The following is a 16589-nucleotide window of genomic DNA, read 5'->3' as shown; positions in this document are numbered from 1 at the left end:
CAGATTCCAACTTTTATACAGGGATGTCTGTATCATTCGCTTATTCTACAAATCTGCATGCTTTCACCAACACACGTTCTCCACTGGTTTGCAGTGCAAGAATGATCCCAGTCCTCGGGAAGGATCTGGAGATGCCCTAAGGACAGAAGCACGTGAGGAAGAAAGTCACACATTAGAGGAGTTAATTTCACCTCAGGTGTCCAGCATGCTAGTCTCATGCAAACGTCACACCACATATTTTTATCATTATATTATTTGAACGAACTAGGAGCTAATAACTTGTACTCCACCACTGTTAACTCATTTTGACTTATTAAACACTTGGGAGGAAAAAAAAAAAAAAAAAAACAACTGTTTTGCCATAAGGGGGAGCTTTTGAGTTCTATAAAGAGGGGGAAAAAAGAAAAAATATATTGCATATATGCCCCAGTTCAAAAACAGATCTACAAAGCAGCAAATGGTTACATCCTTACTTGTAACTCAAACCATGTCAGAGGGCTTGAGTTGCTTAGGCTGAAAAAAATAAATAGCATTAATATTTCTCTCTCATTTTTATATAAAACTAAAGTAATTACTAACAGCCAGCATAGTATCTTTAAGATTATTCAGAATTCAGAGACCCAGTTGTACAGGATTCTGAGAGGCAAATGCCCTGGAAAATACCTTTCCTCTTTTTTCTTGTGATGATTTGATGAGGACTTTGGAGGCAAAATTTGGGTTAGTTGAAGCCAGCATTTGGGGGCTTCGGAAGAGGAGACATGTTCCTCATTTCATAACTTTAAAGAAATTCTAAGAAAAAGGAGAAAAGGACGGGGAAGGCAAGAGAGAAGAGAAAGGAGATAGGCAAAGAGGAAAGAGAGAAAGAGAAGAGGCTAAGGGAGGAAGAGGGAGAAAGAGAAAGAGAAGCAGGGAGAAAGAGAAGGAGGCAGAAGGAAAGAGAAGGAGGGAGAGAGAAAGAGGAGAGGGAGAAAAAGAGAAACACAGAAGGAAAGGGAGAGAGAGCACTAAAAAAAAACCTGAGAATCAAGTTTCAAGACTCTTTATGTGCTATAGAGAAGGATGAGGTTTACCAGCAAAGTGCAAAGGGGATCCTGAGAAAAAAGATACATTTTCCTCCCTCCAGGAGGAAAATAATAATAATAATAAGGGGGGGGGGGTGAAGGAGAAGAAAAAAAAAAGCAAGCAAAACAAAACAAAAACAGGAATGTGTGTTTTGAGCAAGAATGAGGAGAGCTGGGAGGACCATAAGGGGGTGTGTACAGAATTTCATTAAATTGTTACTTTAAGATTGTCTTCTTAAAAAAAAAAGGAGGGGGTGGAGAAGCGGGAGCCAAGGAAAGGAGGCAAACGGCAAAGTGGAGGAAGGCTGGGTAGCTCGGCCTCTCCAAACTGATTGATTAGTCATGATCCCCGCAGTTTTAACAGGGACTCATTCAATTGGGAAGGTGGAGCGCTCGGGAGCAGATTAGCATACGCTTGTTTACTCATCTTCTGAGGGATTTTTTCCCCCTCTTTCCTTTCATTTTGTGTAGAAAGAGGGAGGGGAGGGGTGACGGGGGGGGGGAGAAGGGGGCTGTGGCTTGTGTTATAAAGGACGCAAAAAATAAATAAATTAGAGCATCTTGGGGGGGGAGGGAATTCAGCGGATCAGTGTCTTAGAGGAGCTTTTTTTTTTTTTTTTTTAAGAGCGAGAAATCATATAAAATAAAATGAAATAAAACAAGGAGGAAGGCAACCAGCTGTTAGAGGGGGAAAATAAGGCAGATAAAGGAGCGGAGAGAGAAATTAATTGCCAACCAGGAGGAGTTGAGTTGTATTTTTCAAAGGTGGGGGGAGTGGAGCACACACCTTGAGGAGGAAAGCGAGAAAGAAAAGAAAAAAGCAAGTGGAAGGGGGGGCTCGCCCAAGAAGGGTGAAGAAGCGAAGAAAGTCGAGGCGCCGAGGCTCCCAAAGCTGGCAGCTCCGGGCGGCGGTGCAGGGGCGAAGGGGGGGCGGGGGGGACCGTCGGACATGCGGCTCTGGAGTTGGGTGCTGCGCCTGGGGCTGCTGAGCGCCGCGCTGGGCTGCGGGCTGGCTGAGCGCCCCCGCCGGGCCCGGAGAGACCCGCGGGCCGGCCGCCCCCCGCGCCCTGCCGCCGGCCCGGCCACCTGCGCCACCCGGGCGGCCCGCGGCCGCCGCGCCTCGCCGCCGCCGCCGCCGCCGCCGCCGCCGGGCGGTGCCTGGGAAGCCGTGCGCGTCCCCCGGCGGCGGCAGCAGCGGGAGGCGAGGGGCGCCGCGGAGGAGCCGAGCCCGCCGAGCCGGGCGCTCTATTTCAGCGGACGCGGCGAGCAGCTGCGCCTCCGGGCCGACCTCGAGCTGCCCCGGGACGCGTTCACGTTGCAAGTGTGGCTGCGAGCGGAGGGGGGCCAGAGGTCTCCGGCGGTGATCACAGGTAGGCAAGGGCGCCCCGGCGGGCGCTGCACGGTGCCTGCAGCCCCAGGGGCGCGAGGGTACCTGGGCGCGGGTGACGGGACAGTCCCGGGCTTGCGGATGTCTGAGTGGAAGCCGCCCCGCCAACGGCGAGGCTGCTCCGGGGACTAGCTGTGAGCCTCACTTTGCCCCATCTGCTGAATGGGCGCACGCGGAAGGCATAGGCACCTGGCTCCCAAGGGGGAACACGGGGAGCGCTCCTAGCGGCCCCAAGACCCTCAGCGGAAGCTGGTCTCTCAGGACTGTCATGCACGCAAACCGTGCTCGGGGATGATCAGACGGACTCCATCTCCTTTGGGATAGAAGGGAGGATGACCCAATTGGGATGCATGTTAAAAAAAAAAAAAAAAAAAAAAACACAAACTTACGGGAACTATTGACTTCTTAGACTTTTTAATACTGGTGAACCTTCTTTATTTGGCCCCATTACCCCGAAAGCCTGCAAGGACGATGTTGTTGTGATTTCCAGGACTTAGAAGTCCTCGGAGTGTCCCAAAGTTGCTCTTGTTTGCTGCCTGCCTCTGGGATCCACCCCTACCCCCAACACACAAACATACGCACACAGACTGCCTTCCCATGTTCTCGCTTTTAAAGCCCATTGCCTGTCACTAGGAGCGAGACGATTCTAACGCATACCCCAGCAGCTTCTATCCCTAACTCGGCTGCGAAACAGGGCACTTTTCTCATTTGAGACTTTTATGAGCCTGTAATGAATTTGAGTTCTCCCTCCTTGCCCTCCCTCTCTCTCCCCTTCGCCTTTCCACAGCGAAGCCCATAGTGAAACCGGACACTTCGCTAGGGTTGCAAACCTTAGAAATGCTCTAACATTCATTTTTCCCCCCTAAATGAATCTGTGGAAATGCCTTCAATAAAACTGGGGGGGCGGACGGGGGGCGGCGCTGAGGGGAGAAGGAAAGTTTTGCCTCTTCTGGCTGGGAGATTCCCTTCCTGCACAAACAATCTTGCCATGTCTTGGGACGCCTTAAAGTGAGAGTAGGGGTTCCCCCTTCGCTGCAGCCAGGAAACGTGTGGAGGCGTTTTTTTTTTTTTTTTTTGCTCCCACCCCCTTACACACTTTCTTAGAAGGGAAAGCTTTGAACTTTTGGGCAAGTTCTGCTTCTTTCTGTCTGTCGTTGGCTTGGACTTTTTCAAACGTTGCGCTAACTCTATCCCGTTTACATGAAATCCAATTCAGGGGACCCAAGCTCTGCTGCTCTACCAGGAATGTTCCCCCCTCCACCCCTACTTTCCCGCTACCAAACCAAGTGCAAGGGAATAAATTTCCCCCACACCTGACGTCATCGCATGCTATTTTTCCTCCCTTTTTCCCCCTCTCCCCACCACCCCCCCCCCAGGAGAGGGAAACTGAGCTCATTCACTTGCAGTTCCCAAGTCCTAGTCACTGAGAGTGGGGTGTAATATGGAGCAGAGGGGAGTTCATTCGTTATAATGGTGATGACGATGAAGATCATTCAGGGCTGTGGTGTGTTTACTTCTTTCTGAAACATGAAAAGCACAGAGCTTGCTGCTTGGAAATGATTTAAAAAAAAATTACTAGGTCTAATTTTTCCCAGTCTCTACCTGTCCTATCAGTGATTTGGAAGGCTTCCCCTCCAGCGAGTAGAGCCCAGGGTTATATAGGTACCGTCAATGGAAAGGTAATAAAGGCATTTAAACAACAACAACAAAAAATAACACCTGGGGTTCCACAGGAGACTGCTTTATAAGTGTCTGTAATTCAGACAAGGAGCCTCTCTTCACAACGTTCTCCTGAGCATTCATTCTCTCTCTCACACACACAGAGATTGTTGCAGTAAAATACTTTAATTGGATGGGAGACGTTAGGTTATTATTGCTTGTATAAAATGCCTGGTCCATTTTATGTGTGGAAATAACATTCCTCTCAAAAAGAAAAAAAAAAAAAAAAAGGCACTGCTGTCGTGTAGCACCAGAAAGCCAGGAGCTTTTCTCCCGAGGATTCTGGTGGGTTTTTTTTTTTCCCTCCCCTAATTGAGTACAAGCCAGATTTGGCGGTGTGTAAACACCTGGCTCTGAGCCAGAAAAGACTCATTCTGCGTATCCTCCACACGGTACAGACTGTTGGGCTAAAAAGAACCTGCTTCTCCTTGAATTAAAAAGCAAACAAACAGAGGTTCTTGGCAGAAGCACTTTTTTTAGCTCCTTCCTTCGTGTAAGTTCAGGCTGGGAGAGGCAGAGCCGAGGTAGGCAGTGTGGCCCAGGGTGCCAGGGCTTGTCCTCCCGCTTTGACCTCGAGTACCCAGCTTGCTACCTGACCTCCGCTGGCTTTCTCTGGCTGGGCATTGACACTTTTCCTAGGAATCCTTGGTCACCTATCTTGAGAGAGCAGTCATCACCCAGCAGGGACCGCGCTGCTATTTCAGGCAGAGGGTTGCTGCCTTGCTGTCAGGCCAGGCTGCCTTACATCACTCTTTGCTGCAGGATTCAATTGGGTTTCGTAAAGGTCTAATTTTACGGTGCTGTTAACCGGGTCTGTCGTCTGGCAGAGGCAGGCCTCGCCACTCCTGGTAGGCCGGCTGTGCTTCCGGATCTGCCTGGGATGCTATTTCTGCCCTGGTTCAAACTTCACTGACACCAGCCTAGACAGGCGCTCTGAGAGGCAGGGGCAAGGAGCGAAGGAGCCGTTTGCTTCTGAAGCTTCGAAAACATGCCTTTTATTTTTCCAAAATGGAAAAAGGAAAAAAAAAATTATTAATAAATAAAAAGGAAAGGCTTATGCAGGCAAAAACAAAGCCAAAGTTAGAAAGTGCTTTTGCGCAGGATGCTCTGGAGGGCCCACCAACGATGGATGGTGGTTAGGAGTGAAGAATCCTGTAAGGCTACTGTGAAAACGGTCCTGAGAGGTTACCCAGGCCACTTCCTTCTTGTGCCAACTGGAGAAATGGAGACACAGAGAGGGGAGGAGTATGTGCTGGATGACACAGCTTGTTGGTGGCAGAAGCCAGGATTTAACCCTTGGCATCCGGACTCCAGGCCTTTCTCCCTACATGGCTGAGAGAACTGTCTCATAAACACCCTCACCTCTCACCCCACACAGACCCACCACCCAGGGGCAGCCTTCATGCACAGCAATTTGGGCTTCCTTTCAAGCTGCAGGGCTTCTGACACATCTCTTGGCTTTTGTCATACAACAGGCAGGATCCAGATACCTCCCCCCATCCCACTCCCCACCTCCAGTTTGAAAAGGAGAAAAAACCTAATAGACTCAATTTGCTCCATGGAGCAGAGGCCCTGAGCTGCAGTTAATCTTGTTAAAGTTTCTTCTGACCTGTTCCTGTTAGATAAGTGAAATGTGGACCCCACAAGTGCTGCCCTCTTTCCACCCCCATCCTGCTCCCCTTCCCTCCGTGCCTCCGTGGTCTGGACTCCCTGCTCAGAAGGAGAAAGGGATTTACCTGAATCCCATCCAGCACCTCGGCTTGCCAGCCTTTCTTCTTTTGTTCTAAATGTTGGACTGGATTGAGTTTGCTGATTACTCAGAACAGTCTATTATTTTTTTTCTCTCTTCTGGGCCCCCCACCTCCTACTACCCAGCTCCCCATCCCTCCAAAAAAAAAAAAAGCTTGAAATCCCCCAACTTCAGATTTGCTTTAACAGCGAAGGCTAGGCTTTAAGGAGTGCATATATTAACATGGCTCTTTCCCAACATGCATAGGCACCCCAGAGATCTAAAATCTTAGAATAATTAGAACTCAGGTTATTTAAGTGTGAATTCACCTTGAACCTTACTGGCTGTGTGACCCTGGGCAAGTTAGTTGGCTTCTCTGGGCTTCAGATTTCTTGTCTACAAGTGAAGATGGCACAAGTCCCTATCTCATAGGGTGGTTTTGGGGAGGGAATGAGGTCATACATGAAAACTACTCATAACTAGCCTTGGGATATAATAAGCACTCAGCAAACTTGGTTCTTAATATCAGAGATGCTTTTCCAAAGATCTCAGACTTGGCTTTGGGGACTGTAGAATCTTCAATGCAGGAAGGAAAAGCTCTCCCTGAGTGCCTTCCAGGAACCAGGTGCCAGGCACTGTGCTTAGGGGCTTGCCTTATACCTTCACACTTCACCCTCACAACAACCCTGGGAGGTGAACGTTATTGACTCTATTTTGCAAATGAGGAAACTGTTGTCAGAGAGTCGAAGTGACTTGATTCAAAGTCCCATAGGTAGCCAGGTGGCCAGAGCCCAGGTGTGAACTGCAGTCTCAAGTGCCTTTTTCCTCTGCCACCAGCCTTTTTGGAGAGAGAAGAAATTACTTCCATTCCATTCCTTAGTCCTGTTATACTACATGTTTCTGTTCCCTTCTGCATCTCTATGTGCTGACTATATACCTACAGATTAAAGAGGATAAGAACTGGGTCTAAATCTCACGTGGAGCTCTGGATTTGGCCTATAAGGTTTGAAATTTCTTTGACCGATTACTTGCTGTGGGATTTGAGTCATCACTTCATTGAACTCTCGTGCCTCATTTTCCTCATCTGTAAAATGGATATAATGATATTAGGCTATTTCAATCAAATAAGTGTACAAAAATTACCTAGCAGTGTGACAGATCATATTAGCGCTTTAGTCAGTAGTAGCTGAATCGAGCCAATAACCACCCCCCCCCTTTTCCATTTTGCTAGCTTTGCTTATAGAAAGTGAAACCTGTTTGTGCATTATGAGGGCTTCCCCTTTTAAGTTGCTGGGGAGTCTATCCAGAGTAGACAGTGTGTCTTGGAAACAATTAAACCCCCTCAAATCCCTCCTCCCACTTTGATCTCTTCTTCCTTGACCTGCTGGGACTACCTCTTGGTAGTAAGAGCCAGAGGAGTTCCTGAACCACTGAGAATTGGAAATAGGAAAACCGGTTAGCATCGAAGGGGAGCACACACCCCCAGGATTGTAAGCCACACAGTGGGCCTAGCAAGTTCCAGATCACCGGTCTACTGTCACATCCATCTTGCTTCTTTCCCAGGTGCCCTCCAGACACCCACTTTGTCCTGAGCTGCCATTCACGTGAATGAATGGGGGTGATGGAGGCCGGGGAGCCTAGGGGAGCATCACCCATGTACCTCTTCGCAGAGGAGGGCAAATTTGAGACCTGGAGGTGTGGGGATCAGGAGCATGGGCCATGCATGGTTAGCCTGGCTGTGGACTTGGCAGTTGTCTAGATCAAGCAGTTCACTGTACAACAGGGACACTGAAGACGAGGGTCACAGAGGGACTACTAATTAAACTATGTTCACAGAAAGTAAACCTCTCAAAGGGGACTGGGAGACCATTTGGTCCAGTAGCTCTCCTCCTTGCTATACTTGGAATCACTTCCAGAGCTTTTAAAACAGGCTACGCCTCAGAGACTCTGATGTCATTGGTCTGGGGTGGACTTATGCACTGGTGTTTTTCAAAGCCTTCTCAGGTGATGTTGAAGGACAGCCAGTGTAGAGAAAGACTGATCCAATCTGATCTCTCCCTGCTTTGCAGGAGGGGAAACTGAGGCCCAAAGGGACAGTGGTGTTCCCTGCTTACCCAGCTAGCTAGTGGCTGAGCCTCTAGAAAAATTCAGCTGTCCCAACTCTGAGGAACCAAACAACAGGAAAGACCCTCTTCCATCCTTGGTTCCCTGCACTGTCCACCCCAACCTCCTTAGAGCCCTGACATTCCCTCTTCCCACAGCCATTCCTGGGTGTTAACTTACATCCTCTCCTTCTGGTACCTCCATTACAGTGTGACCATTCTTGCAGGGGGTCACACATTGAGTTCTGTGTGCCTGATTGCAAATGAATCTCTCAGAGTATTTGGGAAGGGACCCTCTCTAACCAGGAGTAAGGAATATGGAAAGGGGAAGCTCAGCTTTGAGGCATTTACCACTTTGCCCTGGGCTAGGCCTACAGGAAGATGTGTATTCCTCATTAGTTCAGAGCCACTCTCAAGCTTGAGACTACTCCAAAATGAGCGCTGGTAACAGGCATCTCAGATGGGGCAGAGAGGAATGTCCCCAGATACCCCACGTACAAAGACTCCCTTTACAGGCAGCTTAGTGCTGTGTCTAAGGAATCCTGGTGATGCAACAGTTAAGCCCATGGCTGGGAAACAAAAGGTTGGCACTTTAAACCCACCAAGTGGCTCTCTGGGAGAAAGACCTGGCAATCTGCTGCTGTAAAGATTAAAAAAAAAAAAAAAAAAATTTTTTTTTTTTTAAAGATTACAGCCTGGAAAACCCTGTGGGGCAGTTCTACTCTGCCACATGAGGTCGCTATGAGTCAAAATTGACTCAGCAGCATCTAACAACAAGAACAACAACGGCTGTGCTGTGTCTACCTGTGGCTGAGGGGACAGGAATCCAGAGGCTCTGTCTCTCCCTCTCCTGCTGCCCCTACACCGAAATTTAATGTCCTTTGCTTTGCTTTCTCCTTATCTTCCTTCTTGATACACTGGGGGCTCCTTTTCATGTCTTGATGCTGTTACCAGAAATGGTCAGCTATGATTCTGACACAGGCAATTGATAATTGACTTTTGAGTCTCAGCCCCTGGGCTTGGTTGAAAACCTGAAGCTGGAAATCAGGAGGTCTGAGTTCCTTGACTCCTGTGACTTTGATACTGTGACTTACCACCAGGCCTCAGGGGAGAGAGTTTTGGGTGTGGTTCCACTTGATCCTCACCTCATGGGGCTGCTGTGAGGATCAGGCAAGGCAATGGCAGCCAAAGATCTTGGTCGAGTTCAGAAACCAGTGCAAATGTCTTTTTTTTTAGAAGGAGGAGTCAGAAAGGGAAAGATGTGAGGAATTTGTGCAGTCAAGGTCATTCCTGGAAAGGTGACTTTATCATCCTCATTCACACTGCAGATGGTAAATAGTGATCAAGTTAGCAAACCTTTTCAGACCTGTGACCTCATCAGAGTCCTTAGATGTTGGGACTTCACAGGTCTACCAAGTAGGAATACAGTCTGGTTCCTACCGCTTACCTGCTGTGTGACCTTGGCAACTTCCTTCTCCACTCTGGCCTTGGTTCTCTCAGGGTGCAAAATGAAGGTAGAGAGTAGAAAGGGGGGCTTTCAAACTGTGCCCCACAGTATTAGGGAGCCCCTGGGGAGAGGCTGAAGGACAGAACTCTGCACCCCCCATCATATTCCTTTCACCTTATTCTGCTTAAATTGTGAAATTCCACAAGATTCCATTTGAAGGAATATGCATGTTCTTCAGTTATAAAGAGTTTAACTGGATGTGGACTTATATTAAGGAATTATTATTGATTTTGTTAGGCATAATAATGGTATTATTATGTTCTCTTTGAAAATCCTAATCTTTAATGCGTACTGAAGTATTTATGGGTAAAATAGCATTATGTCTGTTTCTTTTATTTGTTGCTTTAAAATCCTCCAGAAAAAAATAAAATAAGGTGTGAGTGGTGGGGGGCTGGGCAGTGTTAGGTGAGACAAGAATGGGCAAATGATAACAACTGTTGAAACCAGGTGATGGAAATGTGGGATTTCAGTATATATTTCTTTATACTTTTGTGTGTGATTGAAGATTTCCATAATAAAAGTTAAAAAGAAATTAAAAGAGTTTGAGAGTCACAGGAGGAGGTGGTCTCAGATACCTGAGTGTTCTGTGAGCTGAGGAATTTCCAAATAAAAACCGGAGCTTGGAGAGGGTTAGGTACTCTCCCAAGGTCACACAGAGATTCACTGCAAGAGCCAAATTCAGTCCAAACTTCAGACACTGGGAGCAGCCTCTCCCCACCTGTCTATAGTCAGAATTACCATCCAGGGAGAATTGAAAGGCAAAGAAGGAGAGGAGCCTTAGGAGAGGAACATGGAAGGGGGAAGTGGGAACCCACTGGGCAATAAGAAGTTCGAGTGAGAAAATTCTTCACCGTGTGGGATTGTGACATAGAGTCCCTGAGTGGCATAAATGATTAGTGCCTTCAGCTGCTAACTGGAAGGTTGGAGGTTAGAGTCTACCCAGAAGCACCTTGGAAGAAAGGTCTAGACATCTACTTCTGAAAAATAAGCATTGAAAACCGTATGGCGTGTAGTTCTACTCTGACACTCATGGGGTCACCATAAGTGAGAATCAAGTTGATATCAACTGTTTTTTGTTTTTTTACTTTTTTTATGGAACTGTCACACACTGTAGCGTCTTTAGATCACACACTGTAGCGTGTTTGGAATCCTTGGCCCTGTGCACAAGAGTCCCATAGTATCCTCTAGTCATTGTGACGATCCAAAACGCTATTTCCCTAAAACATGCACACACACACCATTTCCCCATACCCTTAGTCCTACTTTTTCTGTTTCCTTATTTCCTCCCATCTCCAACTGTCTGGGGAGCCTTCTAGAGCTCTGCATCTAGGGGGATGGCCTGCAGTTGCCTCGTCCTAGAGACGGCTGCAATATCAGGAGAAGAGGTATATATTTATTGAGGAACTATTTTGTAATGGTGGATCATAGGACTAAGGAGTTAGACTGCCTGGTCTTGATTTCCTGACTACTTCACTTGCTAGTTGTGTGACCTTGGGCAAGTTGCTTAATATTTCTAAGCTTCACTTTTCCCACCTGTAATAATGGGGATCATCCTAGCTACTACTTCATAGGGTTCTTTTGAAGATTAGCTGAGCCTCCACGTGGAAAATGCCTTGTTGTGGAATCAAGACCATGGGTGAACACCCAATAAACATTAACTAATACTGGTATTATGTGTGTCCAGCCCTTGCCACACATTATTTCTAATTATTCCAATAACTCTATGAGTTATGCTTATCTCCTTTGGCAGAGCCAGGACTTGACTCCCTGCCCCCGCCCACCTTACTGCTCAGGAAGGATGTATTGCTATCATTGTAACATAAAACTAAAACAGAAGACAAAAGAACCCTCAAAACTTTGCTGTTTCATATTATAAAAGTGATGAATGCTCATTGTAGAGACTCTAAGAAATGTAGATTAAAAACAAGGGATAAAGTAAAAGTTGTCCATTCCCTGATTATGGATTCAACAAGTATTCATTGAATTCCTGCTATGTGCCAGGTACAGTTTTAGGCTCTGGGTACACAGCAGTGAATAGAAGAGGAAAATATTCCTGCCCAGTTTATATTCTGGGGGTAGGAAGTAGAGACAGACTATAAATGAATAAGTACATGTATCACATAATGCCAGGTAAATGTTTATGAAGAAAAATAGAGAGGGGAGCCTAAGGAATGCTGAGTTGGGGAGGGATTGTGGGATGAGTAAGATTTCAGTAAGGTGGTCGGAGGAGGCTATAATACGAGGTGGCGTTTCAGAAGAGACCTAAGAGCAGTGGGCTTTGTGGCTGTCCATGTGAGAGTATTCCAGACAGCGGGAGCAGCAAGTGTCAAGACCCTAAATTGGGAACATGCTTGATATGTTTGAGAAAAAGCAAGGAAACAAGTGTGGCTGAAGTGGAGTAAGGGAGAAGGTAGTAGGAATGTATATCAAAAAGGCAGTAGAAGGGCGGTGTTGCACAGGGCAGATCAGTTAGGGCCTGATGGGCAATTAGACTATTGTAAAAGCTTTGGCTTAAGTTGCTTTAACAATGTTAACCAGATTCCTTGCTCAAGAATTGTGTGAGTGGACAAATCCCCTCACCCATACCCTCTCTCAGAAATGGAGGATGAAGGGAAATTCATCAGGGTTGCTAGAGATAGAAGTTCTGCTCAGAGAAGGAGACTGGAAGGATAGTCCTTCCCAATCCTGTCGACACACTCGGTCTTACATTCTTAAAGAGTCACTGATTGGTGCTGGTCAAGAAGAGGGAAGTTGGTTAGTATGTGTATGCATACACAGCTATTTCATATTATCTACACAGAGAGAAAACATACATGGAGTTTGGGAGGGCCATGGTGTATTCAGGAAGGAAGAACTGTGGACTGTGAGTAGGAGATGTCAGTTCTAGACCAGTTCTGTCATTAGCTTGCTGTGTGACTTCGGGCAAATCACTTTATCTCTTGGGGCCATCCTTATCTGAACAGTGGGAATGGGGAGGGCTTTATCTACTTTTGCCTTAGAGACCCTTCCAGCAGAGATATCCTAGGATTTTCAAATCCTACCACGACTGTCGTAAACAAAATTATGAAGTTGCCAACAGTTTCAGTTTTCTTCTTTTTCTTGGTTCGCTTTCCTCCACTAGGTGGTGCCTGTGCCTGTCACCCTCAGGGGCCAAGTGCCCACGGACTTTCTACTTCTCCCCGAGCAACATTCATTCTCACAAAAGAATATGGTGCTCCTCACTAAGGCATCATTGACTGATAACAGCTAAAATGTTATTCTTCTGCTGGCATGTACAATTTAATGATTCCCCCAAAAGCTTTGTGTCAAAAAGGAAAGTTCCAATGGCAAGATTTTAGTCAAAGACTGACTGAAGACACTATTTGGAGGAATATTGGTACCTCCCAATAGCTGGAAGCTATCGCATGAATAATATTGCTAATAGTAGCTACCATAAGTGTCCAAAAGAGTAACTGAGTAAGCGCCCCGATGATCACTTACATGGCTAATGGTTAGAATACTCAAAGCTTATAATTTCTTACTATACAAAGGCCATATCAGACAAATTCTTGAACATCCGAGTAGGCCACTGCTTTTTTTAGACTTGCTTATCTTTTTATCTTTTTAATCAGATCATTTAATGAATTAAAATACTAAACTCTTTCTTGAGTCTGTAGCCATCTTTTAGACTACTTTCCTTTAGGGAGTCCCCAGTACTGTTATCACTGAAGTACCTTTCCCTCCCTCTCTGTCTATCCCTTTTCTCTCCTTTTCCATTCCCCACACCCTGCCATATTTGTTTTTGGCCATTCAGAGGCTTTTCCTTAAGTAAAATATTTTAGTTCTTATAATTATTTGCCACACACCCAGGGGCCCACAGCACCTGGAGGGCAGGAGGGATGACTCTCAGTTTCAAAGGACATGAGAAGGTATTAGGAATCTGCCCATTTGGATGACACAGAAACAGAGAGTCTAGTAGATGGGAGATTACAGCTTGGCACTTGGGATCTAAGCATGTGGGTAGGAGGAGAATGGGACTAAATGCAAGCCCTGGCCCAGCCTTCTGCCTTCAGGAAGCTGGTAGTCTAACCTGTACTTACCACCCTTGTAGTTAAGAAGTTATCTTTATGCCTTCCTCATTTCTACCTTTTCTTAATACCTGTTGCTCTATAAACAGGAAATCTGGCTGGGCAGAATATGACCAAATGTGTTTGTAGACAAAAGTTAGTTCCCCATGAGATTTGCAATTTTTCTGCTACAAAGACTGAGGAGAAAATAGAGATGAATATGGTAAGAGGCCAATCAAGAACAAGATGAACTTTCTCTAAGACATGCAAAACATACACATAGAAAACATAAATGAGTACACACTACATTCTGTTTTATGAGTAAAATTCATGTAAGCCTGAAGAACCTAGGTATGTGAAAGTTAGAAGGACTTGTTTCAGCCATTCCTTTCACTGACTTCTCTAAGTCAGTGACTGGGCTAGGTACTATCTCCTGTCTCCTGAGTCTTAGTTGAGGGCTAGACTCACTTGTCTACTCCCTTTGAACCCTTACTCTTAGACTAATTAACATCTCTCTGCTGATGACCATTATTTATCTCCAGACTCTGTTGGGCTCCAGATTTGTAGACCCAGATCCCTGCTGGAAATGCCAATATGCACTTTAAACTCTACACGTCCCAAATTGAGCTTATCATCTTTCCTTCAAAATTCCTTGTGCCCTTATCTTGGTTGGTGGTAGCACTACTCATGTCTAGTCACTCACTCTAGATACATCACTCCTCATGTTCAATCAATCACCGATTCCTCTCTATCCTTCCTTCTTAACATTTTTATAGCCAACCTTTTCTCTTCTTAGCTTAAGTCCTCTTCATCTCTTGTTTTGACTGTTGCCCTAGTATTGCAATGGCCCTTTCATCTCTTAGTCTACACTCCGATTAACCTATCGTCCAATATCTGACAGATCTTTCTAAAGTACAAATCTGACTCTGTCACTCTAGCTAACGGTCCTTCAGTAGCACCTAAATTATTTTCAGTTCCCCCTGATACTTCACGCTTTTTCACGTAACTTCCTCTTCTTAGACTGCCTCCTATATCCCCAAGTACTCTTTTGTAGAACACTTAAGCCTGGGATTCTACTTGAAGATTTCCCACTTCTAGAAAGCCTTCCCACTCTTCCCCCAAGTATAACTGGGTCCCCACACCCCTTACCCATTTGTCTCCACTATACCGTCTGCACACTTATATCAAAACATCCATAATTCTTTATCACATTTGTTTACCTAGTTGGAGTCTTATCCATCTCGACTTTTCCAGTGCCTAGCACGGTGCTTGACCTATAAAGAGGCTATATGTATTTTGTTTAATGAATGGATGACTGGATGAGAGAACTGGCTAAATAATGGTTCTAGGAAAAGAGCTCAAGAACCTCACACATGTTGCATTACGTAACCAAAGCACATGACCTAGCATGTGCGTCACACTCAAAAACATTACACAGTGGTTAATTCCATTTCCCCTTCAGCAAAGAAGTCAGAAGGGAAAATAGACCTGGCTTTCCAAAACAGAGAGGGGAGGGAGACAGTGTATTTATGGGTTGCCTCAACTCACAGTGCAGCCTTTCTAATCCATGCCACATTTTTTAGCCTTGGTCTTCCCCTCTCAGTCCCTCGCCCTGTTTGCAAAGCATTTGTTTTGTGTGTGCATTGCAGCGCATAATCACAAGCTTTCCTTTCCTCTCGGATTTCCTCCCTTCCCCCCTTATCGGTATCGAATTGGGGCTTCGAGTGCCCTGCAGTCGTATCTGTTGCCTGGGTTTTTGTGCATTTCCCTCCTTCCTGATAGGGGGCCTTTCCGTCTGCTTCCCTTGATCTTGTGAGACCTTGTGGTGACCTCAAGATCTGGAATTCTCTATTCTCTGTTTATATACCCTTGGGAGAGAGTACACATTCTCAGCAGTAATAACAGTAATAAAAGCAGCTCGCTTATAATGAGCACTTACTATGTGCTGGCATTGTGGTGAGTGCTACACTGTGAACACACTGGAATTGGGTTTAGGAAGTTCTGTGACTTACTGATGCCCTGCAGCTAATGGGTAGTAGAACTGGGATTCAAATCCAGGCCAGTTTAATTTTATCTCAATCCTTAGGGCCTAAAACATTGCTTAAAACACAGTAGTTACGCGGTAAATACTCCAGGAAAGGGTGAATATATGAATGAATTATGGTGCCCTCAGTGACTAATGCAAACATTTAAGAGAACTTTTACAGAACAAAATGGGAAGGAAGGAGGGAGAAAAAATCTGAGTGAATATTATAAGATTTCAAAGTATATTTTATTTGCAGGTGACTTTTGAACAGAATAGGCCATTTTCATCCACTGGAGCATGCCTCACCTTTCAAGTAGTCTACAGAGATATGTATGCTTGTTTCCAAGATGCTTTCTTTACCAGCAACATTTCTTGATTCCTCTTTTGGGCAACAGAGCCTGGAGCATGTTCCCCTCAATATGCTCACTTGGGACACATTGCTATCCTCTGATGAGGCCCTGAAACATCCTGCGCAAAGTCTGTGACGTGTTTAATGAAGCAGTTATGCTGAGGGAAGCTTTGGGGTTCGGAAGAGAAGAGTAATTCTGGAGTAACAAGGCTGGTTTGTGACGTGGCTCTCATTGGAGCCAGTTCTTCCTTGGTGGAGTCATCAGTGAGCCACCAAGCTGATACCTTCACAGAACAGCCCCCACTAGGCTGATAAATTCTGATCTGTTAAAAAACAAACAAATACAATATCTTGTTCATCCTTTTCCCAGAGTCTAAAGCTGAAGAATGTTAGCATTCTGCTTTATCAAGTCTGCTGAGTTTACAGATAGAGAGATCAAAGACAGCCAAGTTAAGTCGAACCGAGTTGAGCGGGGTGGAGTAGAGTGGAGTGAAGCAGCAAGTTGGCGGCAAAATTAAAGCTAGAATTCAACTCTCCTGACTCCCAAATCAGTGCTCTTTCACCTGAATCACTTTGTTTTCCTTTATGGTGTGCAAAGATAATTATACTTGTGGATTCATATTGGTGAACTCATTAGGGACCATCAGGTGGCTGTTCAATAAC

At 45.8% G+C, this 16589-nt stretch overlaps 1 protein-coding gene across 1 annotated transcript in view; it reads left to right on the top strand.

Annotated features, from left to right (window-relative positions):
* The first annotated feature begins 2010 nt into the window (after positions 1–2010).
* The window catches only part of PAPPA (pappalysin 1), a 279318-nt gene continuing 264739 nt past the window's right edge, over positions 2011–16589 (top strand). The window contains exon 1 of the mRNA XM_064291557.1: positions 2011–2431. Within this exon, the coding sequence (XP_064147627.1) occupies positions 2011–2431 (421 nt within the window). The remainder of the gene's footprint in view (positions 2432–16589) is intronic.

The sequence above is a fragment of the Loxodonta africana genome, chromosome 9, assembly GCF_030014295.1.
Source record: "Loxodonta africana isolate mLoxAfr1 chromosome 9, mLoxAfr1.hap2, whole genome shotgun sequence".
Lineage (NCBI taxonomy): Eukaryota > Metazoa > Chordata > Mammalia > Proboscidea > Elephantidae > Loxodonta > Loxodonta africana.
Note: the sequence above shows the minus strand (reverse complement) of the source record. Positions and strands in the feature narration are given on the sequence as shown.